At 36.2% G+C, this 21,567-nt stretch overlaps 1 protein-coding gene across 9 annotated transcripts in view; it reads right to left on the bottom strand.

The window, feature by feature from the left end:
• Positions 1 to 21,567, bottom strand: part of RNF111 (ring finger protein 111) — an 84,102-nt gene that overhangs the window by 4,768 nt on the left and 57,767 nt on the right. For 7 of the 9 annotated variants that reach the window (XM_037502584.2, XM_037502583.2, XM_054701901.1 and 4 more), the window contains 6 exons: positions 19,496 to 19,812; positions 15,585 to 15,843; positions 10,684 to 11,032; positions 8,461 to 8,613; positions 7,292 to 7,418; positions 1,083 to 1,175 (listed from right to left, as the gene is read on the bottom strand). In XM_037502584.2, the coding sequence (XP_037358481.1) occupies positions 1,083 to 1,175; positions 7,292 to 7,418; positions 8,461 to 8,613; positions 10,684 to 11,032; positions 15,585 to 15,843; positions 19,496 to 19,812 (1,298 nt within the window). The remainder of the gene's footprint in view (positions 1 to 1,082; positions 1,176 to 7,291; positions 7,419 to 8,460; positions 8,614 to 10,683; positions 11,033 to 15,584; positions 15,844 to 19,495; positions 19,813 to 21,567) is intronic. The other 2 variants (XM_037502581.2, XM_037502582.2) reach the window with 1 other exon arrangement.

The following is a 21,567-nucleotide window of genomic DNA, read 5'->3' as shown; positions in this document are numbered from 1 at the left end:
CAAACATTTGTTTATATAATCTTTTTTATATATGGTAAGGGAAATTATTTATAATTTCTTTCCTAATCAATTGAAGTGACATGGAAATTTATCCTTTCAGATCAGAACATTTCCACATACAATCAGGTAAATCAGTAAGTATGTATACCTATAGAACATGAAACCATTCTAGTAAAAGAGAAATCATATACTGACTCCAAATTTCAAATTGATAGGAAGGAACAAAACTTTTTTTTTTTAAGATTTGTTTATTTATTTATACAAGCACTGGGTACAGTCAGAAGCACGTTAGGGTGAGAGAATTCACCAGAGCCAGAGCGGGCAGCAGAGTAGGCAGAAGGACCGAAGTACACTGCTGAGGGGAGCAGCGGGCGGCAGGAGAGGTCTGCGCACCATGTGGGACCCTCCTCCGGTGGCCGGGGAGCAGCCGGGTATCGAACCGGCGCTGCAGAGGTTGAGGGCCGCTTCGCAACCCAGCACTCAACCGCTACGCCACCAGGGAGACCCAGGAACAAAACTTTTTTAAAAAAATATTCATGACTTATAACAATCCACATTTATTTATGTTATATATTTGCAATTATTCTTTCCTAAATGCTTAGGTAACTTTTGACCCAAGAACTAATATTGCTTAGAAATCTTCCTGTAATAACCCCTCAGAAGTAATATCAGAAATTAAGGGCCTCCCTGGTGGTGCAAGGGGTTAAGATACAGCTCTATGACGCTACAGGCAGCCACTGCAGCACCAGTTCAATCCCAGGCCAGGGAGCTGACCCACATGGCACAGCAGACCTCTTCTGTCTTGCCTCCTACTCCCCTCAGCAGTGTATTTCCTCAGTCTGCTTATTCTGCTCCCCACTCAGTCTCTGGTGAATCCTCTCACACCCTGGCCCCTGCCTGCACCCAGCTCTTGTTTGCATAAATAAATCTTTAAAAAAAAAAAAGAAATTTACACAATTTACTGTCTTCTTACCCACAGCCACTGCAGCAATCCTATACAACTGTGAATACTAAAAATACATAAATACACTTTCTGCATTAAAGACACTGTGATGAGTATCTTCATTAATTTTATTACATACCTCAAAATTGCCCCTGAAAGGACCTCTGAATGATGTTCCATCCAATCCCGATGAAATATAACGGATATGAGGATAGCCTGCCATGTCAGGAACCTATTTCAATAAATAAGACAAACTGTATCAATTAAGAATAGGCTTGAGTTTTACTGTACATTGAATAATTTAAGATAATTCTATTCATTTGGTTACTCATAAAATTCAACTCAGTATGTATACCTAGTCCAACTAATTAGCATTCTGTAACAAGGCTAGGTTCCTATAAAAACATAATCTCAGGAGCCTCCCTGGTGGCACCAGGGGTTAAGTCTCAGTACTATGAAGCTATCCACAGCCACTGCAGCACGAGTTCAATCCCTGGCCAGGGAGCTAACCCACTGGCTCAGCAGACCTTTTCTGTCTCGCCCACTGCTCCCCTCAGCAGTGGGACAGGCAGACGCCTGTTCTGCTCCCCACTCTATCTCTAATGAAACATCTCACCCTCCTGCACCTCTGGCCTCTACCCCAGCTCTGTATGCATAAATAAATAAAAATCTTTAAATAACATAATCTCAAATAATATTAAGATATATTCAGGAGACATTCAATAATTGTTTCATGAGATAACAGGTTTCTCCTACTTGATTTATTTTGCACAAAGAATCCTATGTTAAAAATATCAAATCCATGATTAATGTTCATAGTAGCATTTAAATAAGCAATATCTTTTAACCTTCAAATAGGGTACTTAATATCTGCAACTTAACTTATAATCACGTTCAGTACTGTCCAGCTCACAGTAGATAACCCAACCTCTTACACATCTCCAAGAAAAGTGAAAAATCAGAAGGAACTTTTTCCAAATTATCTTGTCTTCCAAATTATCTAACTGCACTTACTCTGCTGTTAAACTTCTCTAATCTCCCTCTTCTAGATTTAACAGATGAGCTTCCTCTTTCTCCTACTCAAAGTTAAACTCCAGGGTCTTCCCGGTGGTGCAGAGGTTGAGCGCAGCGCTATGAAGCTGTTCACAGCCTCTACAGCACAGGTTCAATTCCCAGCCAGCCAGGGAGATACCCACATGGCACAGCAGACCTCTCCTGTCTCGCCCGCTGCCCCCTCAGCAGTGTATTTCGGTCAGTCTGCCTGTTCTGTTCTCGCTCCGTCTCTGGTGAATCCTCTCACCCTCCTGCACATCTGGCCTGTACCCCGGTTCTTGTATAAAAATAAATCTTTAAAAAAAAAAAAAGTTAAACTATCACTTGCTCCCTTCTTTGCCAGTTTCCCCACCCCCAATCATCCTTAATTAACACTAGCGACCTTTCTCTTCTGTATCTTCAAACAAGTCCTCTCTAATGGCATTCTGTCTTAAATCTAAAAATACCTTTCAAGTTCCTCCAAATCTAAGTTGTTTCTTTTATGCTGGAATAATTGTCAATCATATTTTCCACTTTTCCAAGTAGTCTATATCAATGTTCACATTTTCACCTTCCATGCTGTCATCTGAGCAGCACCCTGTCATCATTCCCCATTAATAAAATCACTCTGACAAAAGCCACCATAAACTCCAATGCCAAATTCATTCAACATTTTTCAAACTTTTTTTTTTCTGGTGAGACACTACTGACCATAGTATTTAACATTATTCTAACTTTGCTTCTCAACTTTTCTAGTCAGTTTTCAAAATCCTTTTTTTTAAATACAGTATTGTCACCTAGCATATTATCACGCTATGTATTTTTTCCTAATCTTTTGTCATTCTACACATTTTCCTAAAAATTTAATCTTCTTCTATGGGTTTATATAATACGATATATATGTTGACAGACCACTAATATCCTACTGGCTGTTTTTATTTCAGATCTCTACATAGCTTTAACTCAGTATCAGTTTACGGTTTGGACGTCTAGACATTTCACCTTGATGCTCAGCTTTTCAAATTAATCATGTTCAAAACCTAACTCACCTGACCCTTTCTCTTAAACCCTTAACTCATTGCTCCAACTTAGTGAACTGCAACACTACACACCTAATAACCCAAGATAGCTATCTGGGAGTCATCCTAAATTTTATTCAAATATGTCTCATTATTTTTATGCCACTGCCTCTATTCAGGTATTTATCAATTTTTATCTCTTCTACTATATTGCTCTAACTAGTTTCCTTCCTTCTACCATGACCTATTTTCCACACTACCAAGGAAGTGGTCTTTCTGACTACAATGTGATTAAATCACACAAATATGACAGGACATTCCCCTTCAATGTTTCCTGAGCCCCAGTTTCTTGGTAAGGCAGCTTTATTCTTTGTTACTGATTGACCCTCACCCATAAGCTCTAGAAACATTAAATTGCTTGGAGTTCCTTGTGCTTGCACTGTTTGTTCTCTATATAAGAGCACTATTCACAATTCCAATGGCTGTTTAGAAGTTGCATGTACAACAAAACATCTCGAAAACCCTTGTAGTGCCTCTAACCCCAACAAGACATAATTATTTCCTTCTCTATATCACTGTTTTAACATGTATGATGAATAGCAAACTCAAATGTTTACTAAACTTGTTCTTTAGAATTCAAATTGGTATAAATCTGTTCAAATCAGATAAAGATTTAGTATAGTCCTTCTGCAGGTCAGAAAATAAAGTATGACTGCATCAAAGCAAACCTATTACCACTTATGGCAAAATAAACTAAACTATGTGTCCTAGTGACAGTGGATCAAGATTATCAGCATTGACATGGATCATTCTCCAGGATCGATCACATACTGGGGCACAAGACAAACATCAACAGATACACCAAGATTGAAATCATATCAACCATCTTTTCTGACCATGAAGGCATCAAACTAGAAATAAACCATAAAAAGAAGGCAAGGAACTTTCCTACCTCATGGAGATTAAAAACCACACTACTGGAAGACCACTGGACTAATGAGGAGATCAAAGAAGAAATTAAAAATTTTTTTGAATTGAACGACAAGGAGGACACCAATATCCTAAATGTATGGGATGCAGCAAAAGCAGTAATAAGAGGAAAATATATAGCAATAGAAGCTCACATCAAGAAACAAGGAAGAACTCAAAGAAACAACCTAATCTCGAAGCTCAAAGATCTAGAAAAATAACAACAAAAAAACCCCAAAACCAGTAGAAAAAAGAAATAGTAAAAACCAAAGCAGAAATAAATGAAATTGAAACTAAAAAAACAATCCAAAAGATCAATGAAACCAAGAGCTGGTTCTTTGAAAAAATCAATAAAATAGACAAACCCCTAGCCAGGCTCACAAAGGAAAAAAAGGAGAAAGCACAAATAAACAGGATCATCAATGAAAGAGGAGAAATCACAACGGACACAGCAGAAATCAAAAGAATAATCAGTAACTACTATGAACAGTTATATGGAAACAAGTTTAACAATCTAGAGGAGATGGACAAATTCCTACAACTCTACAATCACCCAAAGCTAGATAAAGAAGAAATACAACACCTAAACAGACCAATTACAAGCAGCGAAATTGAAATGGTAATCAAAAACCTCCCCAAAAACAAAAGCCCAGGACCTGATGGATTTACAAATGAATTCTACCAAACATTCAGAGACGAATTAGTGCCTATCCTTCACAAACTCTTCCAAAAAATTGAGAAGGAAGGGACAATACCAAACACGTTCTATGAAGCCAATATTACACTAATACCAAAACCGAACAAGGACAACACAAAAAAGGAAAACTACAGGCCAATCTCCCTAATGAACACTGATGCAAAAATCCTCATAAAATTTAGCTATCAGAATCCAACAATGTATCATAAGATAATTCACCACGACCAAGTAGGATTCATTCCAGGGACACAAGGATGGTTTAACATCCGAAAATCAATCAACGTTATCCAACACATCAACAAAAAGAAATATAAAAACCATATGATAATATCAATAGATGCCGAGAAAGCTTTCGACAAAGTGCAACACCCATTCATGATAAAAGCCCTTGATATTCTTGGGATACAAGGAACATACCTCAACATCATAAAGGCCATCTATGACAAGCCAACAGCCAGTATCATTCTCAATGGTGAAAAGCTGAAAGCAATTCCATTAAGATCTGGAACAAGACAAGGATGTCCACTCTCACCACTGCTTTTCAATATAATACTGGAAGTCCTAGCCAGAGCAATAAGACAAGAGAAAGACATCCAAGGAATCCAAATAGGAAAAGAAGAAGTCAAACTATCACTATTTGCAGATGATATGATATTATACATAGAGAGCCCCAAAAACTCCACAGAAAAACTAATTCAACTCATCAATCAGTTCAGTAAAGTGGCAGGATACAAAATCAACACGCAAAAGTCAGTAGCCTTCCTATACACAAACAATAATCTGAAGAAGAAGAAATCAAAAAAACCATCCCTTTGTTATTGAAACAAAAAAATCAAATATTTGGGAATAAATCTAACAAAGAGGTAAAGGACCTATACAAAGAAAACTATAAAACACTGTTAAAAGAAATAGAAGAAGACCAAAGAAATGGAAAGACATCCCTGCTCATGGATTGGAAGAATAAACATTATTAAAATGGCCATCCTTCCAAAAGCATATACAGATTCAATGCTATTCCAATCAAAATTTCAATGTCATTCTTCAAAAATAGAACAATTATTGATGAAATTCATATGGAATCACAAAAAAACCCGAATAGCCAAAGCTCTCCTGAAAAAAAAGAAGGGAATGGAGGCATCACACTCCCAGACTTCAAACTATACTACAAAGCCATAATCATCAAAACTGCATGGTATTGGAACAAGAACAGACATACAGACCAATGGAATCGAATAGAAAATCCAGAAATAAACCCACAGATTTATGGTCAACTAATCTTTGACAAAGGAGCAAAGACTATGCATTGGAGCAAAGAAAGTTTGTTCATTAAATGGTGCTGGGAAAACTGGGTCGCTACATGCAAAAGAATGAAGTTTGACCACTACCTCACACCATACACAAAAATCAACTCAAAATGGATTAAGGAACTAGACATAAGACCTGAAACCATAAAATATATAGAAGGAAATATAGGCGAAACACTACGTGATTTGCACATCAAGACATCTTTACAGACACATCACCCAAATCAGTGATAGTGAAGGCAAAGATAAACAGCTGGGACTACATCAAATTAAAGAGCTTCTGCACAGCAAAAGAGACAATAACAAAAACAAAGAGAAACCCCACAACTGGGAGAACATTTTTGCACCCAACACTAATGATAAAGGACTGATCACAAAAATCTGCAAAGAGCTGATGAGACTCAACAACAACAAAGAAAATAATCCAGTCAAAAAATGGGCAGAAGAGCTAAAAAGAAACTTCTCTGAAGAGGAAATGCAAATGGCCAACAGGCATATGAAAAAATGTTCAACATCACTTGTCATCAGGGAAATGCAAATCAAAACTACCATGAGATACCATCTTACACCAGTGAGAATGGCACATATTAAAAAACTAGCAACAACAAATGCTGGCGAGGGTGTGGAGAAAAAGGAACTCTTCTGCACTGTTGGTGGGAGTGCAAACTGGTCCAACCACTGTGGAGAGCTGTGTGGAGATTTCTGGACCTACTAAACATAGAGCTTCCATATGATCCAGCAATTCCACTCCTAGGTATTTACCCAAAGGACATAGAAACATCATTCCAAAGAACACTGCACCCCTATGTTTATAGCAGCACTGTTTACAATAGCTAAGCTTTGGAAACAGCCCAAATGCCCAAAAATAGATGACTGGATCAAGAAGATGTGGTACATATATACCATGGAATATTACTCAGCATTCAAAAAAGATAAACACATGCAATTTGCAGCAACATGGATGGCGCTGGAAGGGATCATGCTCAGCGAAATAAGCCAAAAGAAAAAGAAAAATACCGGATGGTCTCACTCATAGCAGGAATCTAGAAAACTTAAATAAGGGACCAGGAAAATGAATAACTATAAGAAAGTGAAAATCAAAATCAACAAAAACTATGAACCAGAGACACTTTTAGGGGTGGGGGCGGGAGGGAGGGATTGGGGTCAGAATGGGGGGGCTGCAATTGTATGGGGAATATAACAATAAAATTTATTATTAAAAAAAAAAAAGATTATCAGCATTGAAAACATTTCTAACAAAATATTTAATTTAGAAAAGAATACTTTTAGAAGAATATGTCAGAATTTTGAAATTTTTCTATTTTACCATTAAAGGAAGCGCTCCTAATTGCAAGTGATGAAGTCGAGGAGGTGCATGGTAATGGGCCAAGTGGGGGTGCAATGCACCAGGTGTGTAAGTAGCTGCAGTCACTCCAGCTTCAATTCCCAGTTCCCTAACAAAGGATGAAAAAGTTTAACTTTTAGTTGTCCTTAAAATGTCTCTATTTTCAACAATGGGTGGGTATGTCAAAATTTCTAAAAGTGATCTAAAGATTTTTTAACTTACATAGCTGAGAAAAAGATGATTTACTTCAAAAGGTTTAACTAATATAAAATTCATTTCAGAAATTAAATCTCAAAAACTCATTTTATGACCATGAAGAACAAGGTTTTTTTACTGTTTCACATTTAAAAAGGAAGGAAATATTATGAATGGTTCCTATGGTTACTTCCAATCGAAAAGTCTGATTCCACCTGAGAAGCATACAAAGTAGAGTTTACTTTTTTGGTTTATAAGAATGCTGCAAATGCTCCAGGGGCTTTTGCTTGGTAGATAGTATCTCTAGGTTGTTGGTATCAGAAAATTAGAAGAGCAAATACTCCACAAGGGTGAAAAAAAGGAGGGGAAAGAGAGAAGTAAATTGGTAATTATCAAATCTTCATTTATTTATTCTCTATTTTACGTTTTGCCTCAAAAGTCATTGTGGATCAAAATCTCAATGACAACCTACAGACAATAATTTCAGAAAGAAAATTAATGCAATTCTGCCTCCAATTCTCTAGTAAAGCTAAGCCTATGAGGATGCAGCCTGGATTTCTTTTATCAACAGCAGAGGTTAGGAGTGGCAATTGGGTACAAAGTACGGGAAAGATAAACTGAAAAGTAGGGGCCATTTAGGGAATTAACTTTGATGGTAGATACCCCTGAAAAATAAGAAAAACAAAAAGATCAATTCTTGTTTGAGATAGTTTCCTACCCCAGAATTCAAGCTCCTATTCTTTCCTCTCTAGGAAAGAATTTTCATTTTGATTTTAATATTCCTCTCCAGGAAAGAATTTTAATTATTATTATAAATTAGCCCGGAGATAGTGCCTCACAACTATGCTGGAAGTCAGTTCTCCACATCACTCATATGTCATTCCACTGCAAAGCTTCTCTTCCAAAGGTTTTACCATAGCTGCTGAGGATAGTTTTGAAATAAACTAGATACTGACCAGGCAGATCTCTCCGGAGCCTGTCGAGGATGTGAGGACATAGTCTGAGGCACATGAATATGATGCCCATGACCATAGTTTGGGTGCATCCTATGTGGATGGGGTGGGGGGCGTTCATGTGCCCGCCTGGAAACACAGAACACAAAAAGACCACTGGAAATAATTGAATAATTGGTTATTTCTTAATGTAGAAAGAACAGCCTAGTATTACTATTATAAACATCTACAGATTAGTCATGAAAAATATTCTGCAACAATAAATTTTAAAAATGTTATGTACAATTATTTAATAATAATAAATCAAGAAATAATAACCCTGCAAATTCTCACTGGTCATTAAATATAATGCCTCTAATTCATATGTCACTAAAAGAAAAAAGTTAGTTTTAACATTATCTTGTATGCCTTCTTTACATCAGATATTTTAAGTAGAATAACAGGAACTGAATGGAAATAATAGTTTTAATGAAATATCTCAGAAAAATGCTACAGGTACACCTACATTATTTTTTATAAACATGTAAGACAGAAAAATGTAACCTATTTTTTTGCTTCACTTTTATATTGTTACATATCCATTTTAATGGATAAAATTTTTAAGAGAAAAAATTTTTAACTTTGTGTTTGTTTTCAATACATGCAATTCATACAGTACTCATAAATACATATGGGAAACTGGTATTAGCTCCATTCACATTATTCTGCATCCAGTTTATATTTTTTATTCCTAAAGTGAATCAAATTTACAAAAGCAAATAGTCATAAAGTTCTAAACAACTAGCACTAGAAAAAAAAATTCCAAGGATTCATTTTTATAGTTTAATTCATATTTTCTATTAGCTTCTAACACATTTGCAGATATTCCATATTAAACCTTAATGATTTAGAACCAGTAATTTTCTAAATACTAGAAGATCTGAATGTTAAATTGGAAACTGTCTGTATATACAAAGAGTTACTACATTAGAATGACAATAGAAATTATGGACATAACTTTATATAAGTAAAGGAAGAAATTACACAGCTCTAAATCATTAATCAGATCAAGAATTTTGCAAACATAATCATAAAGGGCCAAATAGTAAATATTTTTTCGCTCTATAGGTCATATGGTCTCTGTTGCAACTATATAACAAGCTTTGTAGTGTGAAAGAATTCATACATGAATGAACAAATGTAGCTGTTTTCCTATAAAACATTACAACAATAAGCAGTAATTGTCCAACAACTTGCTGCCAATCAGAGCCTTAATTTTCAAAAGAAAACAATAAGTTCAATTACAGTCTTTCCATATGTTTAGCAAGTACAATATTTTAATATTTAAATTTATTACTAAACTAAGCTATGGACTCTTTTGTTTCAATTCTAGTTGTTGAAAATTCTGCTAATGGGGGAAGGGGCTCAATGAACTATGGTGGAAGATTACTGGTGCTACGGTGGTATGTGAGAATATATATTTGTAGAGGTATGAACCTATACCTCTTAAATATAGACAGTGTTATAAATCACGACCTCAATAAATACAATAAAAAAAGAAAATTCTATTAATATTCTTCTTCCCTCTGGTTAGTAACATGCATCAAATTAAATCTTAGGTCCCTTAGTAACTAGGGGCCTCCCTGGTGGCGCAGGGGGTTAAGATGCAACCTATGAAGCTGTCCACAGTGTCTGAAGCACGAGTTCGACCTCCGGCCGGTCAGGGAGCAACCCACATGGTGCAACAGACCTCTCATGACTCGCCTACTGCTCCCCTCAATAGTGTACTTCAGTTGATCTGCCTGTTCTGTTCCCTACTCTGTCTCTGGTAAATCCTCTCAACCCCCACACCTCTGACCTGTATGCCAGTTCTTGTATGCATAAATAAATAAATCTTTAAAAAAAAATCTTCTATAACTATCTTTTGTTCCTCAGTATCATTAATTTTAACATTAATCTTTACTAAGGAATACTGCAGAAATAAACAAATGCGATTGGTATGCAAAAACAAATATCTCTGGGTCATCCTAAAAGAGGTTTGATTTCATTAAATTGATCCAAACTTGTCTTGTCAGCACCTACAACTCAGGATAAGACAGGAAGATTCTGGAGGTAAAGAAAAAAATCAATTTCCTACTGAACTGTAGTTCTAGTATAATTCATTGCATCAAAAGATTTTATAGTTGTAAAGAGCAGCGGAAACAGAATGAAAAGGAATGTTTATCTTTTTAAAAACATGAAACATACGTTGGATGCTGCATCATCCTCCTCCTTTGAACTTCCATCCTCTGCATCACTTCATGAGGATGCAATCTCTGTGCTGGAGGTGCTGTGGCTGGAATATGGTGTGAAATTGGCTGGTGTGTAGGAGGAAGATGCTGAGGGATTGGTGCAGCTGTACTGGCTAAATGAGTTGGAGGTGGGGGTGCCACAGGGTGAGATGTTGCATGAGAAGATATTTGAGAATGGAAAGCATGTACAGGATGAGGAATAACATAATCCACTTGAGGTGGAGGTTGAGTCTGAGGAGGAGGGTTTCCATGAGAATGTGGGCAGGCAGAGGCTTGATGATGAAGTGGTCGTGTCAAAGAAGCATCTGTAAGAAAAACATAGGTCTCATGAAGTTGCTATTAAACATGCCTTTTGTATTTCACAAAACAAATATTTTACAAATATAAATTAGCATATACTGAATTTTTATAAATATTTATCAGTGCTTAAGGCTCCTCAATTCTGCTTTAAAACCTGCTTCCTTCTTTGAAGTCTTAGATGTCTTCTCATGTCAATATATGTAGCTTTAATTCATTTACAGCTTCAGCACTGTACTACAGCAATGTATCACATTTTTAAAGAAAACATCGTTGATAAAAACTGGAAGCAACCCAAATGTTACAATAAACACCTGTATATAGGCTCCCTCTTGTGCTAACTCCTTCATATGTGAAAGTACATGTGTGTACACATGTGTGCATGTTTACACACACACACACACACACATTACTGAGACAGTTTTTGTAAGAAAATTTCTATACGTAGTTTGAAGATTGAGAGAATTTAAATTCAGATACCATTTGAAAAAATACCCATCAAAAAGTTGTAACTCATGTCTATCAAAAAGTACATAAGAGACAATAACAAAAACAAAGAGAAACCCCACTGACTGGGAGAACATTTTTGCACACAACACTAATGATAAAGGACTAATCACAAAAATCTACAAAGAGCTGATGAGACTCAACAAAAACAAAGAAAATAATCCAGTCAAAAAATGGGCAGAAGAGCTAAAAAGAAATTTCTCTGAAGAGGAAATGCAAATGGCCAACAGACATATGAAAAAATGTTCAACATCACTTGTAATCAGGGAAATGCAAATCAAAACTACAATGAGATACCATCTTACACCAGTGAGAATGGCACATATTAAAAAAAACTAGCAACAACAAATGTTGGCGAGGGTGTGGAGAAAAAGGAACTCTCCTGCACTGTTGGTGGGAGTGCAAACTGGTCCAACCACTATGGAGAGCTGTGTGGAGATTTCTGGACCTACTAAACATAGAGCTTCCACATGATCCAGCAATTCCACTCCTAGGTATTTACCCAAAGGACATAGAAACATCAATTCCAAAGAACACCTGCACCCCTATGTTTATAGCAGCACTGTTTACAATAGCTAAGCTTTGGAAACAACCCAAATGCCCAAAAATAGATGACTGGATCAAGAAGATGTGGTACATATACACCATGGAATATTACTCAGCATTCAAAAAAGATAAACACATGCAATTTGCAGCAACATGGATGGCGCTGGAAGGGATCATGCTCAGCGAAATAAGCCAGAAAGAAAAAGAAAAATACTGGATGGTCTCACTCATAGCAGGAATCTAGAAAACTTAAATAAGGGACCAGGAAAAAGAATAACTATAAGAAAGAAAATATCAAAATCAACAAATAACTATGAATAAGAGACACTCTATAGTGGTTGGGGGGTGGGGGTAGGGAAAGGAGGGCTTGGGGTAAAAATAAGGGGGTTGTAATTGTATGGGGAATATAAAAATAAAATTTAAATTAAAAAAAAATAAAGTTCAATCATCCATTCTTAAAAAAAAAAAAAGTACATAAGAGTGCCTGAATACCCCCACACTATTACTAATTATTTTAAATGCTAATCAGAGAAAAAGCTTGTATTTATTGGCCACTTTTTCATCCCTATTCCTATTCTTAACATTGTTCACTTTTTTCTCAGTTGCAGTGGCTGCTGATAGCTTCGTAGTGCTGAGTCTTAACCCCTTGCGCCACAAGGGAGGCCCATGATTTTTTAATCCAATTTATTAAAAGTTGTATTTTCAGATCAATAATTTATTCTACGAAGTCACAAAGCTTAGTACTTCTTGGTCATAAGCAGTCACTATGGGCCTCCCTGGTGGCGCAAGGGGTTAAGCACTGCACTATGAAGCAATCCACAGCCTCTGCAGCACGAGTTCTATCCCCAGCCGGCAAGGGAGCAATCCACATGGCAAAGCAGACCTCTCCAGTCTCAACCACTGCTCCCCTCAGCAGTGTATTTCAGTCAGCCTGCCTGTTCTGCTCCCTACTCTGTCTCTGGTGAATCCTCTCACCCCCCTGCATCTCTGGCCTGTACACAGGTGTTTATTGTAACATTTGGGTTGCTTCCAGGTTTTATCAATGATGTTTTCTTTAAAAATTTGATACATTGCTGTAGTACAATGCTGAAGCTGTAAATGAATTAAAGCTGTATGTATGCTCTTGTAAAGCTTTAGTAAAGCTCTTGTATACATAAATAAATCTTTAAAAAAAAATAAGCAATCACTGTTTTATCATTGTTCACTATCCTTTCTCAAATTTAAAGCAATTTTTCCAGTTTTACTTCACAGTTTTCTATTTCTATAATTACTATGCAAGAATTAACAAATATTTAAAAAATTTAATTTTACATCACTTAAGTTTACATTTAAGTTTATAATCACTTAAGTTACATTCACTTAAGTTTAACTTCACTCTAATTTTTTTCAGTTTGATTTAGGTTTATTTTACAAAAAATTCTATATACTTAAAATGTACATTGTGGTAATATGATATAAGTATATTTTGTGAAATGACAACTACAATCAGGTTAACTAACATCCATCACCTCACACAGTTACCTTTTTTATGTGTGTGGTGAGAACTTCAGCTATCATTATAATTCACTGTTTGTCAAAACAACACAGACTGTTAACCGCTGTAGAAAAGGGGTATATTCTACATTCCACTTATCACTTCCCTCTCTTCTATAATTTACATGTTCTTGCCAGTGAAAAATAAAGTTCTTGATATTGTTTCCTAAAAGTAGATCATGTTACTCTTGATGCTACAAACTTACTCCTAGGACATTATCCAATAGACTCAATCAAATATGATCATTTAAACAACCATCAACAGAGGCCTCCCTGGTGGGGTTAAGATGCAGCCTATGAAGCTGTCCACAGCCACTGCAGCAGGAGTTCAATCCCCAGCCAGGGAGCTACCCACATGGCTCAGCAGACCTCTCCTGACTCGCCCGCTGCTCCCCTCAGCAGTGTATTTCAGTCAATCTGCCTGTTCTATTCCCCACTCTGTCTCTGGTGAATCCACTCACCCCCGCACCTCTAGCCTGTACCCCAGTTCTTGTATGTATGCATAAATAAATCTTAAAAAAAAAATAAAATAAACGACCATCAACAGAGGGCTGACTTAATGTGCTAATATGGAAAAGGTCTAAATTGTATAATTTAAATTTTGGAGAAAAAAAAGTTGAAAAATCAAAAAGAAGCAAATATATTTGCTATGATCCCATCTGTCTATTTAAGGAGAGGCATATGTACTTCTGTTGGATGTATAAAAAAAATTTCTGAAAGATTTTATAATAAACTGTAAGCAGGGCCTCCCTGGTGGCACAGGAGCTGAAGTCTCAATGCTATCAAGCTACCAGTCTCACCACTGCAGCATGAGTTCATCCCCATCTAGGGAGCTAAGCCACATGGCGCAGCAGACCTCTCTAATCTTGCCCACTGCTCCCCTCAGCAGTGTATTTCAGTAGAGCCTGTTCTGCTCCCCACTCTTGTCTCTGGGGAATCCTCTCAACCACGTACCTTTGGCCTAAATCCAAGTCCTCATATGCATAAATAAATAAAATAAATCTTTAAAAAAATTAAAATAAAAAAATAAACTATAAGCAATTGCTACCTTAAAGTATTCAGAATAGCAACATGGGGGAGACAGGAGTTTTAAATTCTCATTTTAGTTCATTCTGCAGTTTGAACTTAAGAGGTAACTTTTATAATAAAAGTCAAACAAGTTTAAGTTTCAAACATTTTTTTACTATTTATTCTTTATTATTTTAAAAATTCAATAAAGGAATGAATTCATGTAAAAACGGGCAGAAAGCCACACATTATGAACTTGTAGTAAAAGATGGTCAATTAAAAATGACTATCAATAGCTATTAGAAAAGAGCCTTTATATATGTTCATACACAAAATGTGCTTTGCAAAAATCTGTTTTCAAACTTACATTTTGAATTTTAAATTGACTAACAAGGTAAGGGGTACAGAGATTTCACTGTACAAATTCTGAGTTGTCTCCAGCTGTATTTGCGGAACCCAGACTTTAAAAAAACATAAGAGTGGAAGATGAAATCTAAGGAGATACACAATTGAAATTATCCCTTGCATGTAATTAAAACAAAAGTAAATTTCCTATCTAACTTCCTGGTTTACTCCTGGCATGAATTTTTTTTAAATCAAAGTAGCTTTCCATTTGCTTATTAGCCTACGATTTAACAATTACTCAACTTTCGAATTCTTGTTACTTTAAAGGATAAATCTAATTTCCTTTAAAACTTCCTTTTATAGGAATCTAGGGTGTCAAAGTTTTCAATTTTGTAAAATAGGCAAAACATGGTTTTTTTTTAATTTTCCTAACCCATTAAAAAATCTACCCTTTTTACCTTAGAAAACTGTTTTGGCGATATGAACTGAAGGGGGAATGAAATGGGAAAAATACACCCCATGCTAGAGCCAAGGAAATATTAAAAATTTATGAATGAGGATTATTTCATGGAGGAGTATACAGAGCTTCATTTATATACCTCTAAGTAAATTTATACTTACAAGGAGGTGGCATATAATGTCGACATGAGGAAAGTGAGGCTTGTGGAGGGGGCTGGGGTGGGGGCTGCGCAACCATGCTTGTTCCATAACCATCTATCGATAATGGCTGACTTGGGGCAGCAGCAGCAGTCTGATGGCTAAAGATTGCAGCTCGGGAAGAAGAAACAGGGCAGCAAGGGTCAAATGCAGATGCTCCATGAAAACCACCACTTCCATGACTTCTGATCCCACTGTTGCTCAGGTCTACAGGCAACGCCTGCTGTATAAAGAGAGAAACTATATTTTAACTTTCTTATAAAGTTTAGGCAAAACAATGCTTCATGTTATATTATAAAAGTATACCTAATACAATCTAGAAAAACAGACTCTTTGGATTAAAAAAATTTGAAAATGACATTTTTAGTGTCAAGAACTATTGAACACCCAGAAAATATTGTCTAGCTTGGACTGTGAAAATTATAGTGATTATATACTTAAAATCTAAAATGAATTTTTGAAAATTATAAGCTTATAGTACAAGGTGAACTAAAGTTAATTAACATTATTTAAAGGACTGTTTCTCTTCTATTATTTAAGTCTCAGAGAGAAGGTATCTTTGAAATCACACTTCCATATTCTCCTTTACCCTAAAGTCATTAGTAATTTGGGACTCCTTTGGAAAACATCATTATACCACTGAAAACAATAAGGTTCTAGGTAAAAACTTATCTGTCCCGAATTTCTAAGCTGTTATAGCAAGTATCCAATTGAAATTCTAATACTTCAAACACTATCCAAAACAACAAAGGGTTGTAAGATTAGTCAGGCAAAACCATATGTTATTTCTGAACCTTTTTCACTTGCAAAGGAAAAAATAATTAAGCCACTGGTTTCACTTATTAGGAATATGATTTTAGGCAAGGTCCATCACTAAGTTGGAAAATAAATGAAAAAGTCTAGATTCCATCTCTTCTCAACACAAAAGCATTTTTGAAAAATCCTGACTAAAAGACTAACTTCTGTACAGCAGGATACAGAAACAGAATTGCTTTTATGTACCCTTACATAATTTAAAAACCAGCCTTTGCTTAGTGTTCAGAATAGCTGTCATTTTTTAAACATGATTAAGGAAAATAGCTGCTGTTATATATGAAACTATATATAGGAATTGTTTGATATGAGAAGTTGAGAGGTTAGAAATAAAAGAAAGCTGGTATAAAACATTTATTAAAAGCAGAAGTCACCCGGCAGTGCCAGAGGAAATTAGTAGTCTTTATATATCTAATGGGCTTCAGGCTCAGAAGATATTAGAAGCAAAAGGAATTCTGGATGCTAAAAGGGCAGGGAATCAATGGTACAAGAACAGCTGTATGAAGGTGAAAAAGGAGAGTTCCTTTCTTCGATTTTATGTGTCTACAATCAAGTAAAGTCAGGCCTTTCTTTGCAGTTGGCAAATACAATTATGTCCTCAACTTGGATAAATGAGGTTTAAAAATAACACTGTGAGACTGTGAATTTATGATTCAAATCCTCTATTTTCCGATTCTGGCTAAAGTTTGGCAAACATACTGGCATGTCAACATCCTATGATACTCTTCTTCACCAGTCACTGATTAAAATTAAGGAAAAAAAAAGAAAATTAAGAAAATTCCCAAAGAGGGAGTTAAGAAAGGAAGGAACCAAGGTAAAGTTAAAAGTGAAGAACAAAGTGAAAAGGGGTAAAACAACGAAGAGAGCCCTCTTCCTCAGAATTCCAAAAGTTCATTCAACTTTTATTCTCGAAGGACGAGGTAAACAAGATGGGTACAGAAATGGAATAACATTACTTTCCATACATTACAGGCAATACATAAAACTAAATAAACTATCCTTCTAAATGGGAAAGGTACATCCAAAGGAGCAGTAACGGCTACAGTCATTTGATTAAACCATTCTGTCAACAGGCCTAATCCTCCCCAATTTTCCTCTGCCTATTCAGAATCTTTTTTTTTTAAGATTTATTTATTTAATTAATTTAATTTATTTATTTATACGAGAACCGGGGTACAAGCCAGATGTGCGGGAGGGTGAGAGGACTCACCAGGGACAGAGCGGGGAACAGAACAGGCAGACTGACGAAACACACTGCTGAGGGGAGCAGCGGGCGAGACAGGAGGGTCCGCCGCACCATGTGGGACACTCACCGGCAGGCCGGCCGGGATTGAACCTACTCTACAGAGGCTGCAGACAGCTTCAAAGCACAGCGCTCAACCGCCTGCTCCACCAAGGGAGGCCCTCATACTATTCTTACGTTTGAAAAAACCTCACTCTGTTCTCTCACACCCATTACCACCACTAATAATACCTGACCCTGCCGATTTTCCTCAAATTTTGTGTGCAGTCTAAATACCTCTAATTAGAGATAGGTAAACAGGTTGCACTTATTTCACACTGAACAGAACTGTAGTAGAGATACTACCTATAATTAACTCACTCAGCTTGAAAGAACCTGTTACAGACACAACAGATTTTGTAAATCAAGTGTATTTTTCAGTTCAACATTCCATGAATAAAAGGTCCACACTTTGGGAATGAATGTGGGAGAAACTGGTAGAATATGAAAGATATTTCCAGTGAAAGGAAATTTTAAGCGGGCTCTTTCATTTGACCTACTGAAAGGTTTTTCTTAACATTTTTTTATTCCCAAGAGATAGAACAGCTTTAGGCAATGTAATAGATGTTAACACACTATTAGCAGAACCAAAACACATCTGAATCTCCTTAATCATATAGTCTACTAAAGCCTTTTAAATTTCCCCTTTCAAATCTCCTCTTGAGGGCCACCCTGGCGGTGCAAGGGGTTAAGCACTGCACTATGAAGCAATCTGCAGCCTCTGCAGCAGGAGTTCAATCCGCTGGCCAGGGAGCAACCCACATGGCACAGCATGCTGATCTCTCCTGATTCGCCCGCTGCTCCCCTCAGGAGTGCATTTCCATCTTTCTGCCTGTTCTGCTCCCCACTCATCTCTGGTGAATCATCTCACCTCCCACACCTCTGGCCTGTACCCCAGTTCTTGTATGCATAAATAAATATTTAAAAAAAATTTCCTAAATAATAATAGCTAATTTTTTAAGGGAATACCACTTTTACTTTTTATTAATTTTGTTTTGAATTTTCTTTTTGACTTTGCTCTAGCACTTTTTCTCTAGCATCTATGTCAATTAGTTTTACCTTAAAAAATATGTTTTGTTTTTAAAATATGAAACACCCCCAGGTTTGTATCATGATTATACAAAGTGATGACCCAATAAAAGTTAAAATAGTGTACAAAACCTGACTTAATTTATTCTATGTAATCACCACTACTGAACACTATTATTTTACATTTCAAGCATTCACTAATATCAATTTACTTAATTATAATTTTTGCTGATTTCAATTCCTCATAAACTAAAAATCTCATCTCCTCCTACAAAACAGTGTCACAGGTCTACCTACATCAGAGAAAGCTATTTATTTCCAGATGAGTGGAGATTACAGCTCCAGAGTAGAAGGGAGTAGGGAAAAACTGGGAGAACTTCCCATTATTTCATGAATTAGGTTGACACTGTAGTTGTGACACTGTATTTGAAATAAAATCCCGAAGATTAGATTTAACTGTCTTTAACTAAAAATATCAAAAACAATTCCAGAATAAAAAAATTATGATTTTTAGATAAAGTATCACTTCTGGTTTTCCACATCTCTGGCCCCCTCAATTAGTTATAATAACACAAGGTCATCAGAAAATCCTAATGATTTAATTAAAAAAAAAACACACACACGAACTATTAAATTGGCCACAATTGCAGGGATAAACTAAATAAGGATAACTAAATAATACTAATGACTTATTTAGTTCCTGAAGGAACTAGAATTTTAATTAAGAAAAAGATCATCAAATTCCACATACCTGGTCATGATAGCTGGTACCAGAACTAGTATTTGCTCCACAAGGTGCTTGTATTTGTGGTCTTTCCACAGGACAAGTGGGATCACTAAAGGAGGGAGAAACTGGGACAGCTGGATGGGGTGTATGATGGTGGTGGTGGTGATGTTGAAAATGGTGACCATGCTGCTGAAAGCAACTTGTGTGCGGATGTCCTAATGCGTGGTGATTCTGTGATGACCCTCCACATGGCGAGTGCTGAGGACAGCAGGAAGGTAACCTTGGCATTGCAGGAGGGCCAGTTTCAGTTACAGCACTAGATGTAGTTCTCCTTGAGTCATCTTGAAACCAAAAAATGCATAAAACAATCAAATATCACTGTGTAACAAAAAGGTACTATGTATAAATAATAAAGAATTAAGAAATTCAATTCTCTATAAATAAAAATGTGATAGTGTGACTTCCTTAATATACATATCATTTTGGGCAGTGGTCTTTACTGAGATTTTCCTGAAAACCTAAATTCTTCAGGAGACTCTTGTTTATCATGTTATTTAAATATGGCAACAGATCAGTCTTTTCCTGGATCATAACAAATGACTAGTTTTAAAAAGAATTTTTAAAATTCTAAAATATGTTAGTCCTTATACAATATGCAACGAAATGAAGGTTCTTTTCCTGAGACCCACGAATCCCTATACCATAAGTCATCACTACATAAAGCAGACTAATATGTACTTAGGGAATCTTACTTTAAGACATAATCACCCAACTCAGCGCCTACTTGATTAAGTCTTGCTAACCTCCAATGTTGTTTGTTTTTCTCTAGCCTTTAAATTCAGACCCAAAAGAATATAAGAAATGATAAGTTTCTAATATTTGAAAATTAAAGTTACCTTATAATAATCTAGGGGGAAAAGCATGTTCTAATGTTGTCTAATCCTGAGCAGTGTGAATTTAGAATTATTTAACCCCTTTCTCACCTATTATATGGAGTAATAATTGCCTTGCCTTGATGTTAGTAATCTTGTAGGTAGGAAATATCTGAGTCCTGATTATGTTCTCTGCCACATGCTCATAGTTATTTTGAAGATACGTTTTCCCATGCCAGAACTGCAAAAGTGCCTCTAGAAGGTCTATCCCAGTATTTCAAAACTCATCTAAAAAAAACAGAACTCTTCCTCAAACTAATTATCTAGAAATTATGTAAAACAGAAAAAATGAAAATAAGTTTCTTTACTTAAAACTGGATGAATGGGGAACCCAGAGTCTAAGTTTCCCTCTCCTAGTTACTCCCCTCTTCCCACTCCCCCACATCCTATGATTCCTGAGGCATTGCCTCAGAATCTTTAGGATTCTGGACCACCACTATTCTAGCCTTATTTCTAAAGGAGTCAATACCAAGGACACCCCTATTATATTTGACTCACAACACCTAGCTAATCTCTTCTGGGCCAATACACCAGTTAGGAATCTTCTGGTTGTTTACAAATAGTACAAAAATTCAACTAAAACCGAGAGGGGAACTCACAGGTTCACATAAGCAAATCTAGGTGGGATGCTTCAAGCGCTGATTAATAGGAACTCCTTGTAGTTCTCCTCACCCCGCGCACTCCCATATGCGGCCTATCCTGACTCTGCTGATTCTCTTTTGGACAAGGTCTGTGGTCTAAACCCTGGTATGCAGTATCTCTATTCTAAATTTCTGTATATTGTTGGGTTTTTTTTTCCCAAGCTACTAGACTGGCCCATTTGACTAATTTCCTGAATCATTTTGTAAGGGTTTTTAAACTGAAGACTAGGATACAGGAGTTTTTGAATGCAGATGGAAAAAACCCACGTATTTTCAATAACTTCTAATTGTCTCCAGGAATTGGTAGTATACCTTGTCAGTATCAGTTGAGAGGTTAATTATTACCAGTAATTTGCAACCAAAAAACAATGGAAGTCAACAAATTGTTTGCTTTTACATAAATTGTAGTATATTCAAAATCACTCTATAATTAGGTCACTTTCATTCCTTGGTACTCCCAATTTGTTAAATAAATAACCTGGACAGAGTTACAACTAGCATTAATAGAAACTGACCATGATCA

Source organism: Talpa occidentalis, unplaced genomic scaffold (genome assembly GCF_014898055.3).
Source record: "Talpa occidentalis isolate TD23 unplaced genomic scaffold, MPIMG_talOcc4v2.1 talOcc4.11, whole genome shotgun sequence".
NCBI lineage: Eukaryota > Metazoa > Chordata > Mammalia > Eulipotyphla > Talpidae > Talpa > Talpa occidentalis.
The sequence above is the reverse complement of the archived record's forward strand: the minus strand, read 5'-3'. Positions and strand labels throughout refer to the sequence as shown.